General features: G+C 43.4%; 1 protein-coding gene across 3 annotated transcripts; it reads right to left on the reverse strand.

The window, feature by feature from the left end:
• Positions 1-12,345: 12,345 nt before the first annotated feature.
• On the reverse strand, positions 12,346-16,217 carry LOC136768456 (schwannomin-interacting protein 1). 3 transcript variants are annotated; one of them, XM_066722682.1, is made up of 8 exons: positions 15,905-16,217; positions 15,643-15,722; positions 14,576-14,852; positions 14,348-14,472; positions 14,149-14,248; positions 13,840-14,007; positions 13,490-13,610; positions 12,346-13,371 (listed from the first exon to the last, which is right to left on the reverse strand). In XM_066722682.1, exons 3-8 carry the CDS (start codon positions 14,813-14,815, stop codon positions 13,271-13,273), a joined length of 855 nt encoding a protein of 284 aa, XP_066578779.1. In that variant the 5' UTR covers positions 14,816-14,852; positions 15,643-15,722; positions 15,905-16,217; the 3' UTR covers positions 12,346-13,270. The 3 variants fall into 3 exon arrangements, with proteins under 3 accessions (XP_066578779.1, XP_066578776.1, XP_066578778.1); XM_066722679.1 differs by lacking the exon at positions 15,643-15,722 and having other exon boundaries at positions 15,905-16,214; XM_066722681.1 differs by lacking the exons at positions 15,643-15,722; positions 15,905-16,217 and adding an exon at positions 15,121-15,626.
• Positions 16,218-17,924: the final 1,707 nt, after the last annotated feature.

Genomic DNA, 17,924 nt, shown 5'->3' on the forward strand with positions numbered 1-17,924 from the left:
TAATGCAGCACTCCACCCCCCGCCTGATCCACAATGGCAGGACGCACTAGTTTAAAGCTGTTTGGGATAATTGGTGTTGGCAATAGCAAGCAATATTACATACATGACAAATGGGGCATCCAGCCACATCACATCCTGCATATCTAGGGGTTGGGGAGGGGTAAGCAGGAGGTAAAGATGAACTCCCAGAGCACCTTCCAACTCCTTATTGTTGAATTTCAGCTCTAATCCCCTGTAGTAAAGTTTGTGACAGACCACCAACCTTGTCCTCCAATTCTTTTGATAACTCAGTCCTCAACTCTCGCTTAAGAGTTTGCAGATCCTCATCCCACGGTCTGCTCCTAGTTGCCACATCAGTAGAGGCACACCTAAATCCAGATCCCTCCTCCAGTTCAGCCCTCATTACAGCCTCCTTCTTTACTTCAGTAAAAGTAAGGTCATCGTTCAGGGCAACACGAGCCAATATCTCTCGCCGCCAGCTCACCTCTCGCAGTCCTGCTAAAAACTGGTCCTGCATGAGCCGATCTTCATTGCACATGGTTTTGCATCTTGGGCCATCATCTGCTGACAACACTCTTGCAGTTGCAGGGTAAACCTTCGGACACTCTCTTCAGCCTTCTGTCTGCAGTTGAAAAACAGAGAGCGATAAACAGAGGCAGGGGTACAATTTCCGTAAAGCTCTTTTAAATGTACAAAAACTTATTTGGCACTACTGCATTCCCTCTCTGGGAGAATAGCAATCTCCCTCTTAGCCTCCCCTTCTAGAAAGCCCAACACCCAATAAAGCAGTGCACTTTCAGACACTTGATACATACGAAACATAGATTTTAACTTCTCTTCTCACTCTTGTACTGTTATTGTTCCATTACTAGTAAATGTTACCCACAGGGGTCCCATCCAGGGAGGAAACATTAATGTAGAACCTTCCACAGGCTTAATCTGAAAGAAAATGCAACACCAAACCCAATCCTAGCCGACTACGCCAAGTTGTAACACCCTGTGGAACTTATAGCTACCAAATAACCACATTTTTAAATTCCTGGAGTATCTGATTATCTATTTATTCATATCTAAGAAACCTTTACCAAATTGTTGCTGTTTCCTCGGATTCCAATTTCTAAAATTTGCTCAAATTCAATTTTCAATGTTTTATTTTTTATTTCTTGTTTGTGAAACCCATTCTATTAGTGTTTTTTTATTTTTCCTTTTCTCCTTTAAATTATTCAGTATCAATTTAGCTCACTTATTCAATGCTTGTAATTTTATATTTCTATAGCATCCTTAAAATTCTAACCCTTTCCCTACTTCACTCATCTTAAATCCAAGGTCTAATTTTAACTTTTACTTCAGGTAAATTTTATGCTAGGCACTAATAACCAAACATTTTCTGAAAGTAAGACTATAATATGCCACTATTCTGTTTGCATTCTCCTGCCTGGATTTTACATCAGGCTGTCTGTCTCATATTTCCTGTTTTCACAGGCTGTCAGGGCTGCCATCTCTCTGCTTGGTGCTGCTCATGTGGATTCCAGCCTTTTGTTTCCTTTAATTTGACTTTGAATTTGTCTATAATATGTTTTTAAACAAACAAATCCTTGTCCTTCTGAGTCTTAGAGGACACCACTATTTATTTATTATCATTATTAATCTATTTATTTGTGTATATTTTGTATGACTTTAACATTATTCTTAAAATATTATTTCTTATTTCTGATGCCTTATGCACTGATGTGCATAACGTTACATGTTAAGATCCTCATGAATCTGTTGTTAAAACATCAATAACTGCATAATTTTAAATATAATTCTGATATTGACCGTTACTTCCTTTTTATTTTAATTTGTGCTCGATAATGTCCAATTAACATCTTCAGCAAACATTGTTGTAATTGCTTTATTTTAGTTACTATTATTAATTTTGAAAAGCGATTGTATTACTTTTCAGTAAAAATGTGCATCAGTGCCATAGTATATGACAATCTTCAGTCATGACAAGAATAAACATTAAACAAAACCATGGATACTCAAATGCAGCACAGCTTTCAAAAACACTTTCTATTGGTTATGAAGGTTTTAGTAAAACACATGTTTATTCGTTTATGAGCCCTATTTTTCTCAGTGGGTGTGTGTTTGTTTCATCACGGCGCTCAGTAGTGTGTGCGCGGCACTGTTGTGCTGAGAATCACTGTAGATATGGAAGCTTCCAGCGAAAACTAAAGCTATGTTAGAAGGATTTGATGGTAATTTGAAAATAAATATTTAGCCAATAGTTTGAGAAATGATCGATGCATTATCGTCGTTCATTCCTGCCAATAGCTTTTCATCAGCCCTGATTAATCGGTGAACTAATAAATCAGTCAACCTCTAGTTCAGAGGCATAGGTTTTTTTTCAGAATTGGACTGTCAATAATCGGGCGTACATTATTGGGGGGGGGGACAATTTAGTGTTCTCTCAACATAGTCCCCCTCTACACCTATGTGTATGTTTGTAATTTTAAGTCCATACTGACAGGAGACCTTATTTGATGCACCTGAACTCTATTGTGAATTTGACAGGTGATTTAAAAAGGGGTTTGACCTACCAGAGATTAGTGAGAAGTGAGAGAGGACAGTGACAGGAGATGGCAGTGTGCTGGCAGTGGGCTCCGAAGGGTGAGTGGGCAGCGGGGGAAGAGGCAACTATGAGATGACCTGATGGAGGAGATGAGAGGCTCAGCTCTGCACCTGGGGCACGGTAGGTAGAAGATGGTAGGCACGACGCATACAGTGCCCCTGACCACCTACCAGGAGCCTGGGAACAGGTGTGGTGGGGTGAGCACCCCCGGCTGCCTGTTGTTCCCGTCCCCTACAGCCCAGCTGCAAGACCAATGGACCGTACAGAGGTGAGGAAGCCCTGGAGATGCGTATCATGGATGGAAGTGCTGCTGCAGTGGATGCACTCGCCTGTGTCTTGGATTACTGGAGAAAAAAGAGTTGAATACTCAGGAGGAGTCCTGAAGCCTCCGCCCTCGGGATAAACCTGGAGTGGATTTGGAGGTGGATTTCAGGATCCTGAGACAGACAGTGTTAGAGATACTAAATTGTGTTGCCTGTATGTTGTACCTGGTAAAATACTTCTCCTTTCTGTTGTGATTATGAACTGTATACCTGTCTGTGTGGGGTTTATGTGTCACGATAAATAAAATGTTGAAGATAATTAAATAATTGAATTTTTAACTTGTTGTCTGTGTTGAGCATCCCAGGATCTTGTCAACCTGCAGTGCGGGTTTGGGTGGTGTGGAGGTGCCCTTTTCTCACTATAATAAAAAGGGTGGCATAGTCGAGTATATATTGGATTCCATCGTTGTGTACCACCCGTGACACATGCACCTGTATAATGCTGTTAATAAAATGATGCTTGAAGCATTGATGGGTTTGTCTCTCCTGTTCATCTGTCCTCTGACTGAGACACACAACCTGGATGCTAATGGACAGGCTACCCAGAGGAAAACAGATCTGACTACCACCCTCATCTATCTGGATTAGATACATATTAGACTTTTAACTACATATCCTGTGGGCAGATTTCTTCCCCGTATTTTTTCTAATGGACCTAATAGCTACTAATGATTCAGAATATCCAATGCGGTCCATTTAATCAGCTGTCTGTTCCAGGAAAAATAACCACAATCAGAGAGTTTATTTAAAAGTTTAATCTTCTGGTCACCAACACCTTCTTGAAAGCCACCATTAGATACAAAATTCAGCATGTCCTCCACCAGCTCACAGCTCACATACAGTACACACAAATGCACACACACTCTCACACAAACTCTCTCTGTCTCACAGAGACTCACTCAGATCTTCTCCAACAAACTGGATTCAGGTCCACCTTCAGGGACGCACGAACACACCTACAGCACAGCAGCTTCACTTCATATCCCTGCTGGTCTGTTGAAGCCCAGGGACCAGTTTGAGGGGCTGCAGGGATACCATGTGGCTGCACTGGCTGCACACACACAGAGCCACCCCCCCCACTGACACAGACGGGCACTGATCACTACAGACACTCAAGCCTTACTTGGATCAGATGACTGAGCATAAACCTCAAGCTACCTTAACTCAGTGAAATGAAGACTTATTTCATGCAGAACAAATTACTGGGTCAGAAACTTTAGATCTGCAATAAAATTATATATAAACTAAACCTTGCTCTTCTTTGTACTGATCCACATGTATCATGCTGTTGAGATGATAAAGCTTTGAACTATTTGTCTACCAGTCTTGTATCAATAGCACATCAACACCTATTGGTAGAGATGAGGTGAGGAGACAGCCTGTCTAATATGCTGTTGGGAGGGGTGAGTTAATCACCTCAGAGCGGTATGAGTGTGGGAAACAGAGTCATAACCCTGGAAGGTGGGAGAGAGGCTGAGGGCTCCATTGTCACCTGGTATGCTAATAGGAAGCTACCATTGGCTACTGGTGGTTGGAGTGGTCACTTTGGAAGGTGGCGCTGGACAGGTGTTCAACTCATAAAAGTTGACTGTTCATCAAGTCATTGTATCAGTTTTGCTTTGCTATACCCAGTATACCTGTAAACTGTGCTCCATATTCTTGACTATATATATGACTATCCTTGACATATTCAAATTGAACCTGAATTGTCTTAGTTCCAGTCTCTTCTACAGGAGGTTTCATTTTCTTACAGACCTAGTAGCTACTAATGATTCAGAGTATCTAGCCGGGTCCATTTTGTTAACCACAATCAGAGAGTAAATTTACAAATTGCATTTTGTGGTCACCAACTACTTCCTATTGAAAGCCATTGGTTAACCTCCTCATCATTAAGTAATGAAAAGCAACACTTCCTCTTCTTCCTCTGTCAGTTTCAGCAATGACACAACACTCACAAACACACCGGCACACACACACACACTCAGATATAAATACACAGAGACACACACAAACACCATCACAGACTCAGATCGTCTTCAACAAAATGGATCCAAGTCCACATTCAGGGACCCACAGACACACTTACAGCTCTGTCTCCACAGATCCTCCAGTCTGACACAGGTAAGGCAGCTGCTGTGCTTTATATAATTGAGAACCAATTAATAAGACTGACTAATCGAAGGCTCAGAGGTAATGTGTGTGTTTCAGATGCCTATGAGAAGTGATTTAATCCTGTATGTACAGGACAGACATGACAGATAGAAGGAGAGAAATATTAATTATTGTGTTACAGATGTTCTATGATCACTGTAAAACTCACAATATGTCATAAGAACATGCAGTCAAAGTGAACGAGTGCAAATCCAGTATCTCCCAGGCTTGAAGAGCAGCTTTATGAAACACAAACAAGATCAACTCCACAGACAGAATCTCTAGTTATCTGTGTGGCTAAATAATCAGGGCAAACAAATAGAGCTGAGAAGATTCCAGAACAAGTAAGACCAGCAGTTTGGTCATATAAAACACAGATAAATGATACTTCTGTTTTGTGTGCAGCATTTACACATCGGTAGCACTTTGAAACCAAGAAAGACAAGATAAATAATAATGAAACATCTTATAAACTCATTATATCACTATTATTATTATTGTTTTACTATATATTGTTCTTGATTGACAATTGCACTGATTTATTTATCACATTTGATTCTTTAATTTTTAAAATTATTCTTGTTTTCTTATTGATTGTGTTATTGGTTTCCTTGATTATTGGGTTTATTGGTTGATGGGATGAGATGGGTGTGTTTAGTTATTGTTCCTTTGCCTGGCGCATGCTGTTCAGATGCGTACTCACCTGGCCTTACCTGCACCTCTCTGCTAATTACCTCCACCTGCGTCCCTGACACCTGCTCTTGTACACACCTGGAGACACCGGTTCAATAAATATTTCCACACAAACCTTCCTTCACACTATATCTCAATGGTCATGAGATTTCAAAGAGCTGAAGCCAACTGGTCTGGACTCTTACTGGGTTAGCTGGGGGGCAGACACTCCACACACTCTCTGATCTCTAATGGGTTTCTGTTCTCTAAACACCAGGCCCCTCCCCATTGACCAGGACAAGTCAGAGACCTTAGCCTCCCACTGACCAGAGCAGGACACCATGGACTACTCCAGCAGTACTAATGGGACCATCATGTACTCTTCTGGCACAACTGACAATTACACCATGAACTGTACAAACCTCCTTGTAAATTCAGACATTAAAGATCCTATTATAATCATTGTAATTGTATTTTACTTGTTAATTGTGTGCGTCGAGCTGCCAGCCAACCTCCTGGCCATCTGTGGCCTGTGCCGCATGATCAGGTCCAACATGCTGGTGCCCATCTACATCATCAACCTGCTCATTGCCGACCTCCTGCAGCTGGTTGCAATGTCTTTATCCTTTCCTAATATATTAGGTGAATTTTATCTTGTGCTGATATTTTTAGGCCTGAGTGCCAGTGTGTGGTTCATGATGTGCATTGCCCTTGAGAGATACCTGGTGGTCGCCCATCCTCTGTGGTACCGGTACCACCGCAGTGTCAGGCATGCCACACTGATCTCTGCAGCAGGTTGGGTGTTTTCTTCAGTTAATGCTGTCCTGATCATCTTCAATCTCACAAATGTTCTTCCTGACATGATTTTTCTGCTTCAAATTACTATCCTCTACCTCCTGCCATTCCCCCTTCTTGTTTTCTTCTACGTGGGTACCAGGAGAGCCATCTCCGGCACCACCTCTGTATGAAATGCGAAGAAGAGGTGGATTCTGCGCACGCTGGCCCTTGTCCTGGGCACCTACACGGTGCTCTTCCTCCCATTAGGGATAATTAATTTTATTTGGTATTATTCAAACACTGAAACTGTGGAACTTTGCAGTTCATTCATAATCACATTCTTCATTTTTTTTTCTAAACCCTCTTATGGATCCTGTGCTGTATATGCTCCTCAATTCCAACATCAGACACACACTGGGCTCTCTCCCCTGCTGTCAGAGGCTGTTTACACTGACCAACTGCTGGACACCCAGAGCTGAGCAGGAGGAGATGGAGAATACAGCCACTGTGTCTCCTGCTGAAACCAGTGTATGAGACACACAGGGGTTTAAAAGCTCTGCTGTCTCTGGAAGTCAGTCCAAGACAATGTAGTTGTGAAAGGTGCAGAAAGCTAATTGTTATCTCTGCCATGTAGACAAGTCTCTTAAGAGAGAGACACAGGGGCTTGGTAATGCACTGTAATCCCTGGACTTGATCTCAGACATTCAGTCTCATCTCATTCATTCTTTTTACATCATATTGGTTTCAGGAAAAATTAAAGCTTAAATGTGTATTTCATATTCATAGTATTATGATCTGTGTCAAACTGTATGCCATTATTGTTAAAATCTTGAGAACTTCTGTATGTGTTATTAATTGTCAATGTAACATTATTCATGACCTGACATTAATTACCATTTATTTAAAGTTGCATATATCTGAATACTTGAGAATTAAAACACAGGGACATATTTATGCTTACTTGGAAAGTAAGCTTGCTTTATGATTTTTAAAGTTGTGAATGTTGACATGTAACCATCTCTGGACACTGAAACTATAAGCACTTCCTAGATCCCACATTGAGTCGAACCTCCCACACCTCAGTCAGTTCAGGACTCCTGGACCTTCACTTCCTGTTGGCCAGAGACTCCTCAGTGGAAAGACAGTGTGCTGTACTGGGATGGATGTGTATGATTGGCAGATGGAGGGGGAGGGGTGTGATGTAATTATTTGAGCTAATTCTGCTACTGTGTCAATCCTGTACATCTCCTTTCAATTTCAGTGATTACAGACTGATTACAGTTATGTTGTGTCTCAATCGTCATTTATGTCTACAAAACTTTGCTTTGTATTAAAAATAAATGTGTATATGTAATGCTCATAATAAAGTTATAAAGCTCCCATCGTCAGCTCCGCTCCCCTCTTTGGATCTCTCTCTCTGGATGATGCAGAGTCTGGGAAGCTGACTGTGTGGGATCATCAGCGCAGTGTCCTTAGAGGATTGTCTGCTTGCTGTGGGTGCGGTGGTTGGGGCTGTGAACGATAAATCAGCATCCAGGATGAATAAAGCTATCGTGTTACAAGATGCACAACTCAAAATGACAAGATCAGCAGTTTAACGGGCAGCCACAACATCGAAAATGTCTGTGGCTGCATGTTAGTCTTCGTAATGGCAGTGGATGTTTTCATTCTGAGTGTTGAGGTGTCAGTCATCTGTCTGGCCATCTATGTCCTGAACCCCATGGTCAGGTCCAACATGGTTGTGCCCATCCATGTCAACCTGCTCATCGCTAACCTCTTAATCTTAATTGACTTGTTTATATAGCTATACTGAAAGATAGCATGAAATAGGACTCAAGTTATCCCAATAACAACTACCATAAGACTACGCTAACATAGCAGCGAAGCTAACACTGTTTATCTATGCCACAGTTAACAAAATGACCCAAATTCCTCAAATAATAATATAAAATCAGAGATATATGCAAAAGGAATATGATACATCCTGAAAAAGCTTCCTGAGGCATGAAAAATGGACAGAAGAATAAAGATTGTGAGCAGATTACTGGAAAAGAGCACCTTTCACTCTCTGTGGCAACAACAACAAAAAAGTCCCGAGACGTTGTCGGGTGGTTCACCAACTTACATAAATATACATCAGACAACCTCCAGGGGGAGACAAAAACTGGTTTACAATTATAACAGCACTGTATGATTACTGTATGCACTGTGGGTACATAGGAAGTATGAAAATGTGAGATCAAGTGCATTGAATGGGCTGCACCAGAAAGGGATTGAAAGGATCAAGGAATGTGTCTGTATATGTGTATATAGTGTGAAGCAAAGGCCACTGCACAGTTGTGTACCTTTAGTGATGGAGTTAAATAGAAATAATTATTTACAACTACAAATCTCAAGCTGTAACAGAAGAAAAATACAATGAAGAAAAACAACATTGAAGCCATCTTTAAAGAGTGAGCATATTGATTTACCTGCATTAATTAACAAAGTATAAACTATGTTGACTTCTGCCACAGTGTGTGCATCTGTCTGTATATATGTGAAAGTTTGTGTGCATATATATATATATATATATATATATATACACTCACCTAAAGGATTATTAGGAACACCATACTAATACTGTGTTTGACCCCCTTTCGCCTTCAGAACTGCCTTAATTCTACGTGGCATTGATTCAACAAGGTGCTGAAAGCATTCTTTAGAAATGTTGGCCCATATTGATAGGATAGCATCTTGAAGTTGATGGAGATTTGTGGGATGCACATCCAGGGCACGAAGCTCCCGTTCCACCACATCCCAAAGATGCTCTATTGGGTTGAGATCTGGTGACTGTGGGGGCCAGTTTAGTACAGTGAACTCATTGTCATGTTCAAGAAACCAATTTGAAATGATTCGATCTTTGTGACATGGTGCATTATCCTGCTGGAAGTAGCCATCAGAGGATGGGTACATGGTGGTCATAAAGGGATGGACATGGTCAGAAACAATGCTCAGGTAGGCCGTGGCATTTAAACGATGCCCAATTGGCACTAAGGGGCCTAAAGTGTGCCAAGAAAACATTCCCCACACCATTACATCACCACCCTGCACAGAAGGCATGATGGATCCATGTTCTCATTCTGTTTACGCCAAATTCTGACTCTACCATCTGAATGTCTCAACAGAAATCGAGACTCATCAGACCAGGCAACATTTTTCCAGTCTTCAACTGTCCAATTTTGGTGAGCTTGTGCAAATTGTAGACTCTTTTTCCTATTTGTAGTGGAGATGAGTGGTACCCGGTGGGGTCTTCTGCTGTTGTAGCCCATCCGCCTCAAGGTTGTACGTGTTGTGGATTCACAAATGCTTTGCTGCATACCTCGGTTGTAACGAGTGGTTATTTCAGTCAAAGTTGCTCTTCTATCAGCTTGAATCAGTCAGCCCATTCTCCTCTGACCTCTAGCATCAACAAGGCATTTTCGCCCACAGGACTGGATGTTTTTCCCTTTTCACACCATTCTTTGTAAACCCTAGAAATGGTTGTGCGTGAAAATCCCAGTAACTGAGCAGATTGTGAAATACTCAGACCGGCCCGTCTGGCACCAACAACCATGCCACGCTCAAAATTGCTTAAATCACCTTTCTTTCCCAATCAGACATTCAGTTTGGAGTTCAGGAGATTGTCTTGACCAGGACCACACCCCTAAATGCATTGAAGCAACTGCCATGTGATTGGTTGGTTAGATAATTGCATTAATGAGAAATTGAACAGGTGTTCCTAATAATCCTTTAGGTGAGTGTATGTGTGTGTGTGTGGGCATTCATGTATTAAGGTGGGATGCCACCTGGACACTTTGAGACAGGACTGCTTTACAGCACCACAATATTTATTTCAGGTCAGTATCATTAAGCAAAGCTAATTAATGCGTTATCTATGTTTCTGATTAAATATATGCAGACGGGTGACAAAGATAAAATCTGAGTAAATGAGTGGAGGAACATGATGAATGTAGATGCCTCGATTTTGGATCAAGATGCCAAGAGGAAAAGATCTAAGTGACTTTGAAAGAGGGGTCATTATTGGGGCACGAATGGCAGGAGCTTCAGTCACAAAGACGCTCAACTCAATAGGAACAGTGACTAAAGTTAAATCTGCATTGAGATCTCTGGGAAAGACATCAGTAAATAGGGTTGGAAATTGTGGTCGAAATCACACATTCGATGACCGTGACGCTCCTGCATTACTGCAATATGTAAGGAAAAACAGAAGAGCAGCTCTTTCCCAGGTGACTGAGACTGTTGCAGGACATGTTCAGTCTGTGTCAGCAAGAACATTCCATCCAGAACTACACAGAGAGGATATTATAGTAGGGCTGCAGTGCCTATACCCTCATGACAAAGACAAATTCACATCTGAGAGTTCAGTGGTGCAAAAACCATAGGCACTGGTCTACAGAGATGTGGAAAAAGTGATCTGGTCAGATGAGTCATCCTTCACCATATTCTCAACAAGTGGGCGAGTGCATGTGTGGGACACCAAGAGAACGGGACAGGCCTGACTGCTGGACCCCTACAGTGAGGGGGTCCGGAGGCTCTGTTATGCTGTGGGGGACATTTTCCTGGCATGGTTTGGGTCCACTTATCCCCTTAGAGGGGATGTTGTTTTTTCTTTTAATTTGTCACCCATCTGTATATATATATTTTCTGTATAACTATATATTCTTAAACCTATATACTATTTACATATTTTATATTTACATATTGTATTTACATGAAATAACCACAAATAAGCAAACAAATTAATAATCTAACTTCCACTGTGCTCTTCCTCCTGCACTGATGAGCAACATTGAGAGACTCCTAATCCTATTGCCTTTGACATCACATTTGAAATAAACTGCCCTTAGACCCTGTGCCTGATGTCGAGAACACACTGTCACTTGAAGATATTCACTAACATTTCTTTGCTTTGTACTGTATGTACATGCACCTGTATAATGCTGTTAATAATATTATAATGCTTTGATGGGTTTATCTCTCCTGCTCATCTGTCCTCTGACTGAGTCACACATCCTGGATGCCAATGGACGAAGGAAAACAGACCCTAAGCACCATCCTTATCTATTTGGATTAGATACATTTTAGGATTATAACTTAATATCCTGTGGGCAGATTTCTTCCCCATATCTTCCTAATGGACCTAATAGCTACTAATGACTCTACTAATGATAATGGAGTATCCAGCCGGGTCCATTTTATTAACCACAATTAGAGTTTGTATTTTGTGGTCCCCTACTCCTGTGCCTTGGAAGCCCCCCACTCCCCCTTTTCTCCATAAGATAAAGCTCAAATTAAAAAGTAAAAACAAAAACGAATAAAACCACAAAAATATTTGCCATAGTCCAGTCAGGCTGCGTGTGCCCAGCTAACGAACCTCACCCCACCCCACCCCACCCCACCCCACCCCACAGTCACAGTGATGTCACTGCAGCAGGGTGCCGTTGAGAGTGCACTGCAGGTCAGATGTATCCAGTATGTGCAACCCATACATACACAAATACGTATTTTTAACAAATGGTAGAAACGTGCACTCTGTATATTTTTCACAGGCCAAAATTGCCCCCTTTCTGTATATTTTAAACACACAGGATGATTGGCTGAAATATATGGAAAGATTATTTTCTGCAGGGTCTTTACACATACCCAGATATACAGATCAGAGCCTGAAATACGTATTTGTTTAAATGCTTCCCTCGTAAAAAAAACTATTAAGATATAGTTACTTATATTTCATGCCGCTCATTTCTTTCTAAGAAATCTGACAGCTTTTTTGTTTTAATGAAAGGTTTATTGAAAGGCGATCGATGCAGAGGAAAGGCGAATTTATTAAAAGAGTCACACGCCAAATAAATCCCTTTAAGTCCAAGAGTGGGATCCCACACAATTCTTCCCGATTCCACTTCGCTGACAGATGAGTCTTGCTGTTTGTTTCGTTTTTTAAACCAGAAACCCAGACGGTGAGAAGTACAGCAATTTACCACTCAGCTTGTGCTGCCCCTGTCTGAGAGCTGAGCCCGGTGTCACTCTTTAAATTGATCGCACAGTGATGGGGCTGCACACTGGGACAGGAGTGGTGGTTGTTCCAATGCTGAAAGTGGTTTACGCATCTGGTCCTCGAGTGGCCAGTGCAGGACGGTCCAGTGCCGTGTGCTCAGGGATGTAACTCGAGTCACTGGAGTCAGTCCGATAGTGAAGGACAAGCTGCCCATCAGCCCTGCAGGGTTTAATGCAACAATTGGCCGTAACACTGGACGGTCTGGACTTCTCCACCACCACAGCAAGGGAGGTCTCACAGTACTGTCATTGCATCATCAATGTCAAGAAGTCATTATCCCCCCACTCCCTCGGTTTCTCCAAAGATAAGATCAAGCAAAAATGTAAACCTAAAAAACACAAATAAAATCACAAAACGAACCGCCATAGTCTAGTCAGAGTCGGGCTGCATGTGTCCGGCAGGGAATGGATCACAGCCCCGCAGTGTGAGACGTTACAGTGATGTCGCTGCAGCAGGGAGGTGTTGAGAGTGATATCACGGCAGCAGGGAGATGAAAGTTACGTCATAGCAGCAAGGAGGAGATGAGAGTGATGTCACTGGTGGTGCCATTCCAGCTGATAGGGAAGGTGGTAGTGATGTCGCACAACGAGTGAGGACTCCGAAAGGGTCTGGAGTGTGAGGTCACTGGGTGAGAGATTAGGGCGAGGTCAGATCCTCCACCTCCAGCAGCAGGGCGTCATGCTCGCTGCGCAGGGCGTCCCGGATCAGCAGCAGCCGCACCAGCTCCGAGCTCAGATCTGATTGGACACACAGCACAGCAGCAGGTCAGTATCAAACGGTATGGGGGGGTGGTGTTTAACGGTGTTGGCTTTAATCCTTGCTTGGTCAATATGGGTCAGTGAGGTCAGCGCTCACCCTGTGTGGCCTGGCTCAGGGTGTCCCTCAGGGTACCCAGCTGCTCAGGGGTCAGGTGTTGAAGTTCACAGCGCTCCAGCCGCTGCCTCTTCCTCAGCGCCGCCGCTGAGCCTGCGCTGGACTGACACACGGACACGAGAGGGTGGACAAGTGGACACAGAGACAGCAACAGACAGGGAGACAGGGGGATGTAGGGACGGACAAGGGGAGACACGCAGGCACACACACAGAAGAATTGTCACTTTCCCCCTCTCTCTCCCTCCACCTCCCTACCCTTTCTTCTTCATCACACTTGCCCTCCTCCTGCTCCTCCTCTCCCTCTTTCTCCAGCACTCTCTCTCTCGCCTCACCTCTCTCTGCGCAGAGGTCCGTCTCTCTTGGAGCGCGCTCAGTGCCGCCTGCGCCTCCCTCCGCAGCTGTGCCCGGCGCTCACTCCAGTCATCCCTGGCAACAGACGCCAGGGGTGGGGCCTCCCGCGCAGACCCACGCCCACCGTCTCCGCCCCTCCGCAGGCCAGGCTGCCAGGAGAAATTAAAATTAACGTAATTACTCCTCCACTCCTCTGTCTCTCTCTCACCCCCTTTATCAAGCCATATCTCTTCTCCCAGTTCTTCTATTCCCAACTCTCCCCTCCTCCTCCACTCATTCTCCCTCCTTACCTCTCTCTCCTCTTCCTCCTCCTCCTCCTCCTCCTCCTCCTCTCCCTCACTCTCACTGTTGTTGATGAAACACAACTGCAGGTTCCTTTGACTTTGGAGCCTGGGTGGGGGAGAGAGAGAGTATCTGTAAATGCTTTGGCAATACTTGTGTAAACATGTCAATAAAGCTCGATTTGAATTTGAGAGAGAGATGGTTTACCTTGAAGTCAGTGCACTGACACGAAGGCTGTCCTCCTCCTCCCAGATATCCTTCCCGCTCCCTCGCTCCCTCCTTTCCTCCATCTTGCCCCCCGCCACACTTCCCCGGTCTGGAACATCTGTAGACTAAGAGACAGAGAGTTTCCAAATATCCTGATGAATAATTGATTTAGGATCTATAAAAGCAGCTGGACTGGACTGGACTGTAGCTCTCCAAGCACCTCCTCACCTTGACTCGCCTCTCTTCCTCCTGCCGCTCCAGCTCGGCGATGCGCAGACTCAGTGCCTCCCAGTGCATGATGGGTAGGCCCATGTCATCCTCCGAGGACCTCTCTTCTTCCTCCTCCTCCTCCTTCATCTTTCCCCAGGTCGGGGCTGCCCGATCACAAATCTCAGCCTCGTCGCTCTCCTTCTCCTCTCCCCACGCGCTCTGCCTCTCTTTCTCTCCCTCGCTCTTTTTCTCCATCATCGGGGACGCCGGGAGGTCCAGGAAGGGAGTGGGGTTCCTGTGGGTTTGATTGACAGTCAGTCAGTGTGTCAGTCAACCATTTCAGTGCAATCAATCAGTAAATCAGTATATCAGTTAACTCAGTCAGCTCTTCAGCCAGTCAGTGTACCAGAAACAGACACACACAACGACACAGAAAGATAATTAATCAGACAAACTAATAACACACACAAACAATCACTGACACAGACAGCGAGACTAAGACTTATAAACAGACAGGAAGCTCGACAGACAGACCAACTGACAGACTGACAGGTATTGCTCACCTGGCTCACACAAGACTGTGTACTATCTCTTCCTATTTCTTTCCCTTTCTTTCTCTCGTTTAGGTCTTCCTCCTGAACCAGGAAATAAAAAGCTCTCCCCCCTTCCCTTACTTACTCACACCCGTTTCTACCACCCACTTTCTTTCTCTCTCCCTCCCTCCCTCCCTCAGTTTGTGTCTCATGCAATAACTGTGGGTTTGTGTGTGTGTCTCTCTGTCTGGGTATTTTGCTCTTTGCGTAACTAGCTGTTAACGTGTCCCGACGTTGCAAACATGCCCCTTCCTTAAAACCTGACTCATCAAGTTTATCCCCCAAAAAAAGGAAAAGAAAACTTCAAGTTTCTCCAAGTAAAGACGGAGAGAGAGAGAGAGAGAAGAGGAGGAGGAGGAGGAGGAGGGGAATAAACAAGGTGTCCAATTTCAGACTTGATTCAAACCAGATGACAACAGAGAGGCAGACAGCATTGAATTCCAAGTCCGAGTCCACTTCTATGTGCGTTTTCTATTTCTAAACGTCTCCCACCAAACTAACGAGGGGGTCAATCCGGCGTGACTTTATTTTGTGCACCGTCCATTTTCACGCATTGCATGGCGTCTTTTCGTCTGGAAACAATAAAAACGGCAACTGATTTTCCGTGCGTCTTTTCTTTAACAAAGTGCTAGATTTGCAATGTGCATTTTTCTTTTCTTTTTTCTAGAATAAACGTCGCTAGGAGATTTAGCAGAAAAAGTTAACTACATATTTACAGTCGAGTAAACACACTTACACACACAAACTAACTTACCGACACTTATTTCATTCCGTTTAGAGACCAGTGCCTGTATTCCCACCGTCTGCTTTCTGTTACCAAATAACCCCCCTTGTTGTGCCGGATTGGTGCTGGTAATAGAGAGGAAGGGGTTATTTCTTCAGCTCTACCTCCACGTAGTCTCCTCTCACCTGGGTGTAAACTGAGCCCCCGGGTCTCTCACTCCCCCCACTTCTCTCACACACCTCCGTCCCGCGTCACTGGCACTGCGTCTTTAATGGTCGTGTTAGGAATACATTAGTGGGTTGTTTTCTTATGTGTTACTGATCTTGTTTATTATTTTTACGTTCAATATCTGAGAAGACAAACAATAAGAAACTTGTCAACTCTTTTCGCAAATGCATCTCCGGTCTTCACCGCTAGAGGCGCTAGTCAGCCAAACGAAGTACTACTCCTTTATTTGAAACTACACTGAATGCAAAAGCAACAAGCGACATCAAAGATTATACTGAGTTGCTGTTCATATAAGAAAATAATTCAATTTAAATAAATTGATTAGGCCCTAATCTATGGATTTTTGGTGGACATTCCTGCAGTCAGCATGCCATTCACATAAGAACATAAGGAGGCCATTTGCCCCATCATGCTCGTTTTAAATGTTCCCAAATTTTCAGCTTCTACCACATCACTGGGGAGTTTGTTCAGATTGTGACGCCTCTCTGTGTAAAGAAGTGTCTCCCGTTTTCCGTTTTGAATGCCTTGAAGCCCAATTTCCATTTGTGTCCCCCGGTGCGTGTGTCCCTGCTGATCTGGAAAAGCTCCTCTGGTTTGATGTGGTCAATGCCCTTCATGATTTTGAAGACTTGGATCAAGTCCCCACGTAGTCTCCTCTGTTCCAGGGTGAAAAGGTTCAGTTCCTCAGTCTCTCAGTAGGACATTCCCTTCAGACCTGGAATAAGTCTGGTTGCTCTCCTCTGAACTGCCTCTAGAGCAGCGATATCTTTCTTGAAGTGTGGAGCCCAGAACTGCACACAGTATCCAGATGAGCTCTAACTAGTGCATTGTACAGTCTGAACATCACTGCCCTCGTTCTCAATTCTACACTTTTGATAATATACCCTAACATTCTGTTTGCCTTTTTTATTGCTTCCCCACATTGTGTGGATGGAGAAAGTGAGGAGTCCACATAGACTCCTTGGTCTTTCTCATGCGTTACTTCATCTAGTTCTGTTCCTCCCATAGTGTAATTATAGTGGACATTTTTGTTACCTGCATGTAATACCTTGCACTTGTCCACATTGAATTTCATCTGCCAGGTGTCGGCCCACAACTGAATATTATCCAAGTCCCTTTGAATAGCCTGTGCTGAGCCACCTATTTTAGTATCATCTGTAAATTTGACAAGTTTGCTAACTATCTCAGAGTCCAGATCATTAATATAGATTAGAAAAAGCAAAGGCCCTAGTACTGATCCCTGTGGAACTCCACTAACAACCTCACTCCAGTTAGAAGTGACTCCTCTAATCAACACCCTCTGCTTCCTATACATCAACCAGTTCATAATCCATCTACTTACATTACCCTGAATGCCTACAGCTTCCAATTTGAGGATCAGTCTTTGGTGTGGAACCTTATCAAAAGCTTTACAAGTGATGCAGGTGAGACTGATTGGTCTGTAATTTCCTGGCTCAGTTTTGTCCCCTTTCTTGTGGATTGGTATGACATTTGGTGTCTTCCAGTCAGTTGGCACATCCTCTGTTCTAATTGTCATTTGGAATATTGAGTTAGTGGCCTAGAAATAATTTCCACATTTGCCACCTCTTGTTTGTTTTCCAAGATACTTCAATTTTTGCCCTTTGTTTCACTTCCTCCTTTATTGACCTCTTGCTGTTGTAGTATTGAAAAAAGCTCTTTGCATTCGTTTTAGCTCCAAGAGCTATGTTTCTTTATATTTCCCTTTGCTTTCCTGAACATGTAAATCTGTGACATTGTGTTGTGTGATAAAACTACACAATTTAGAGTGACCTTTAATTGTTCCCAGCACAAGGTACACCTG

The sequence above is a fragment of the Amia ocellicauda genome, chromosome 14 (assembly GCF_036373705.1).
Source record: "Amia ocellicauda isolate fAmiCal2 chromosome 14, fAmiCal2.hap1, whole genome shotgun sequence".
Taxonomy (NCBI): domain Eukaryota; kingdom Metazoa; phylum Chordata; class Actinopteri; order Amiiformes; family Amiidae; genus Amia; species Amia ocellicauda.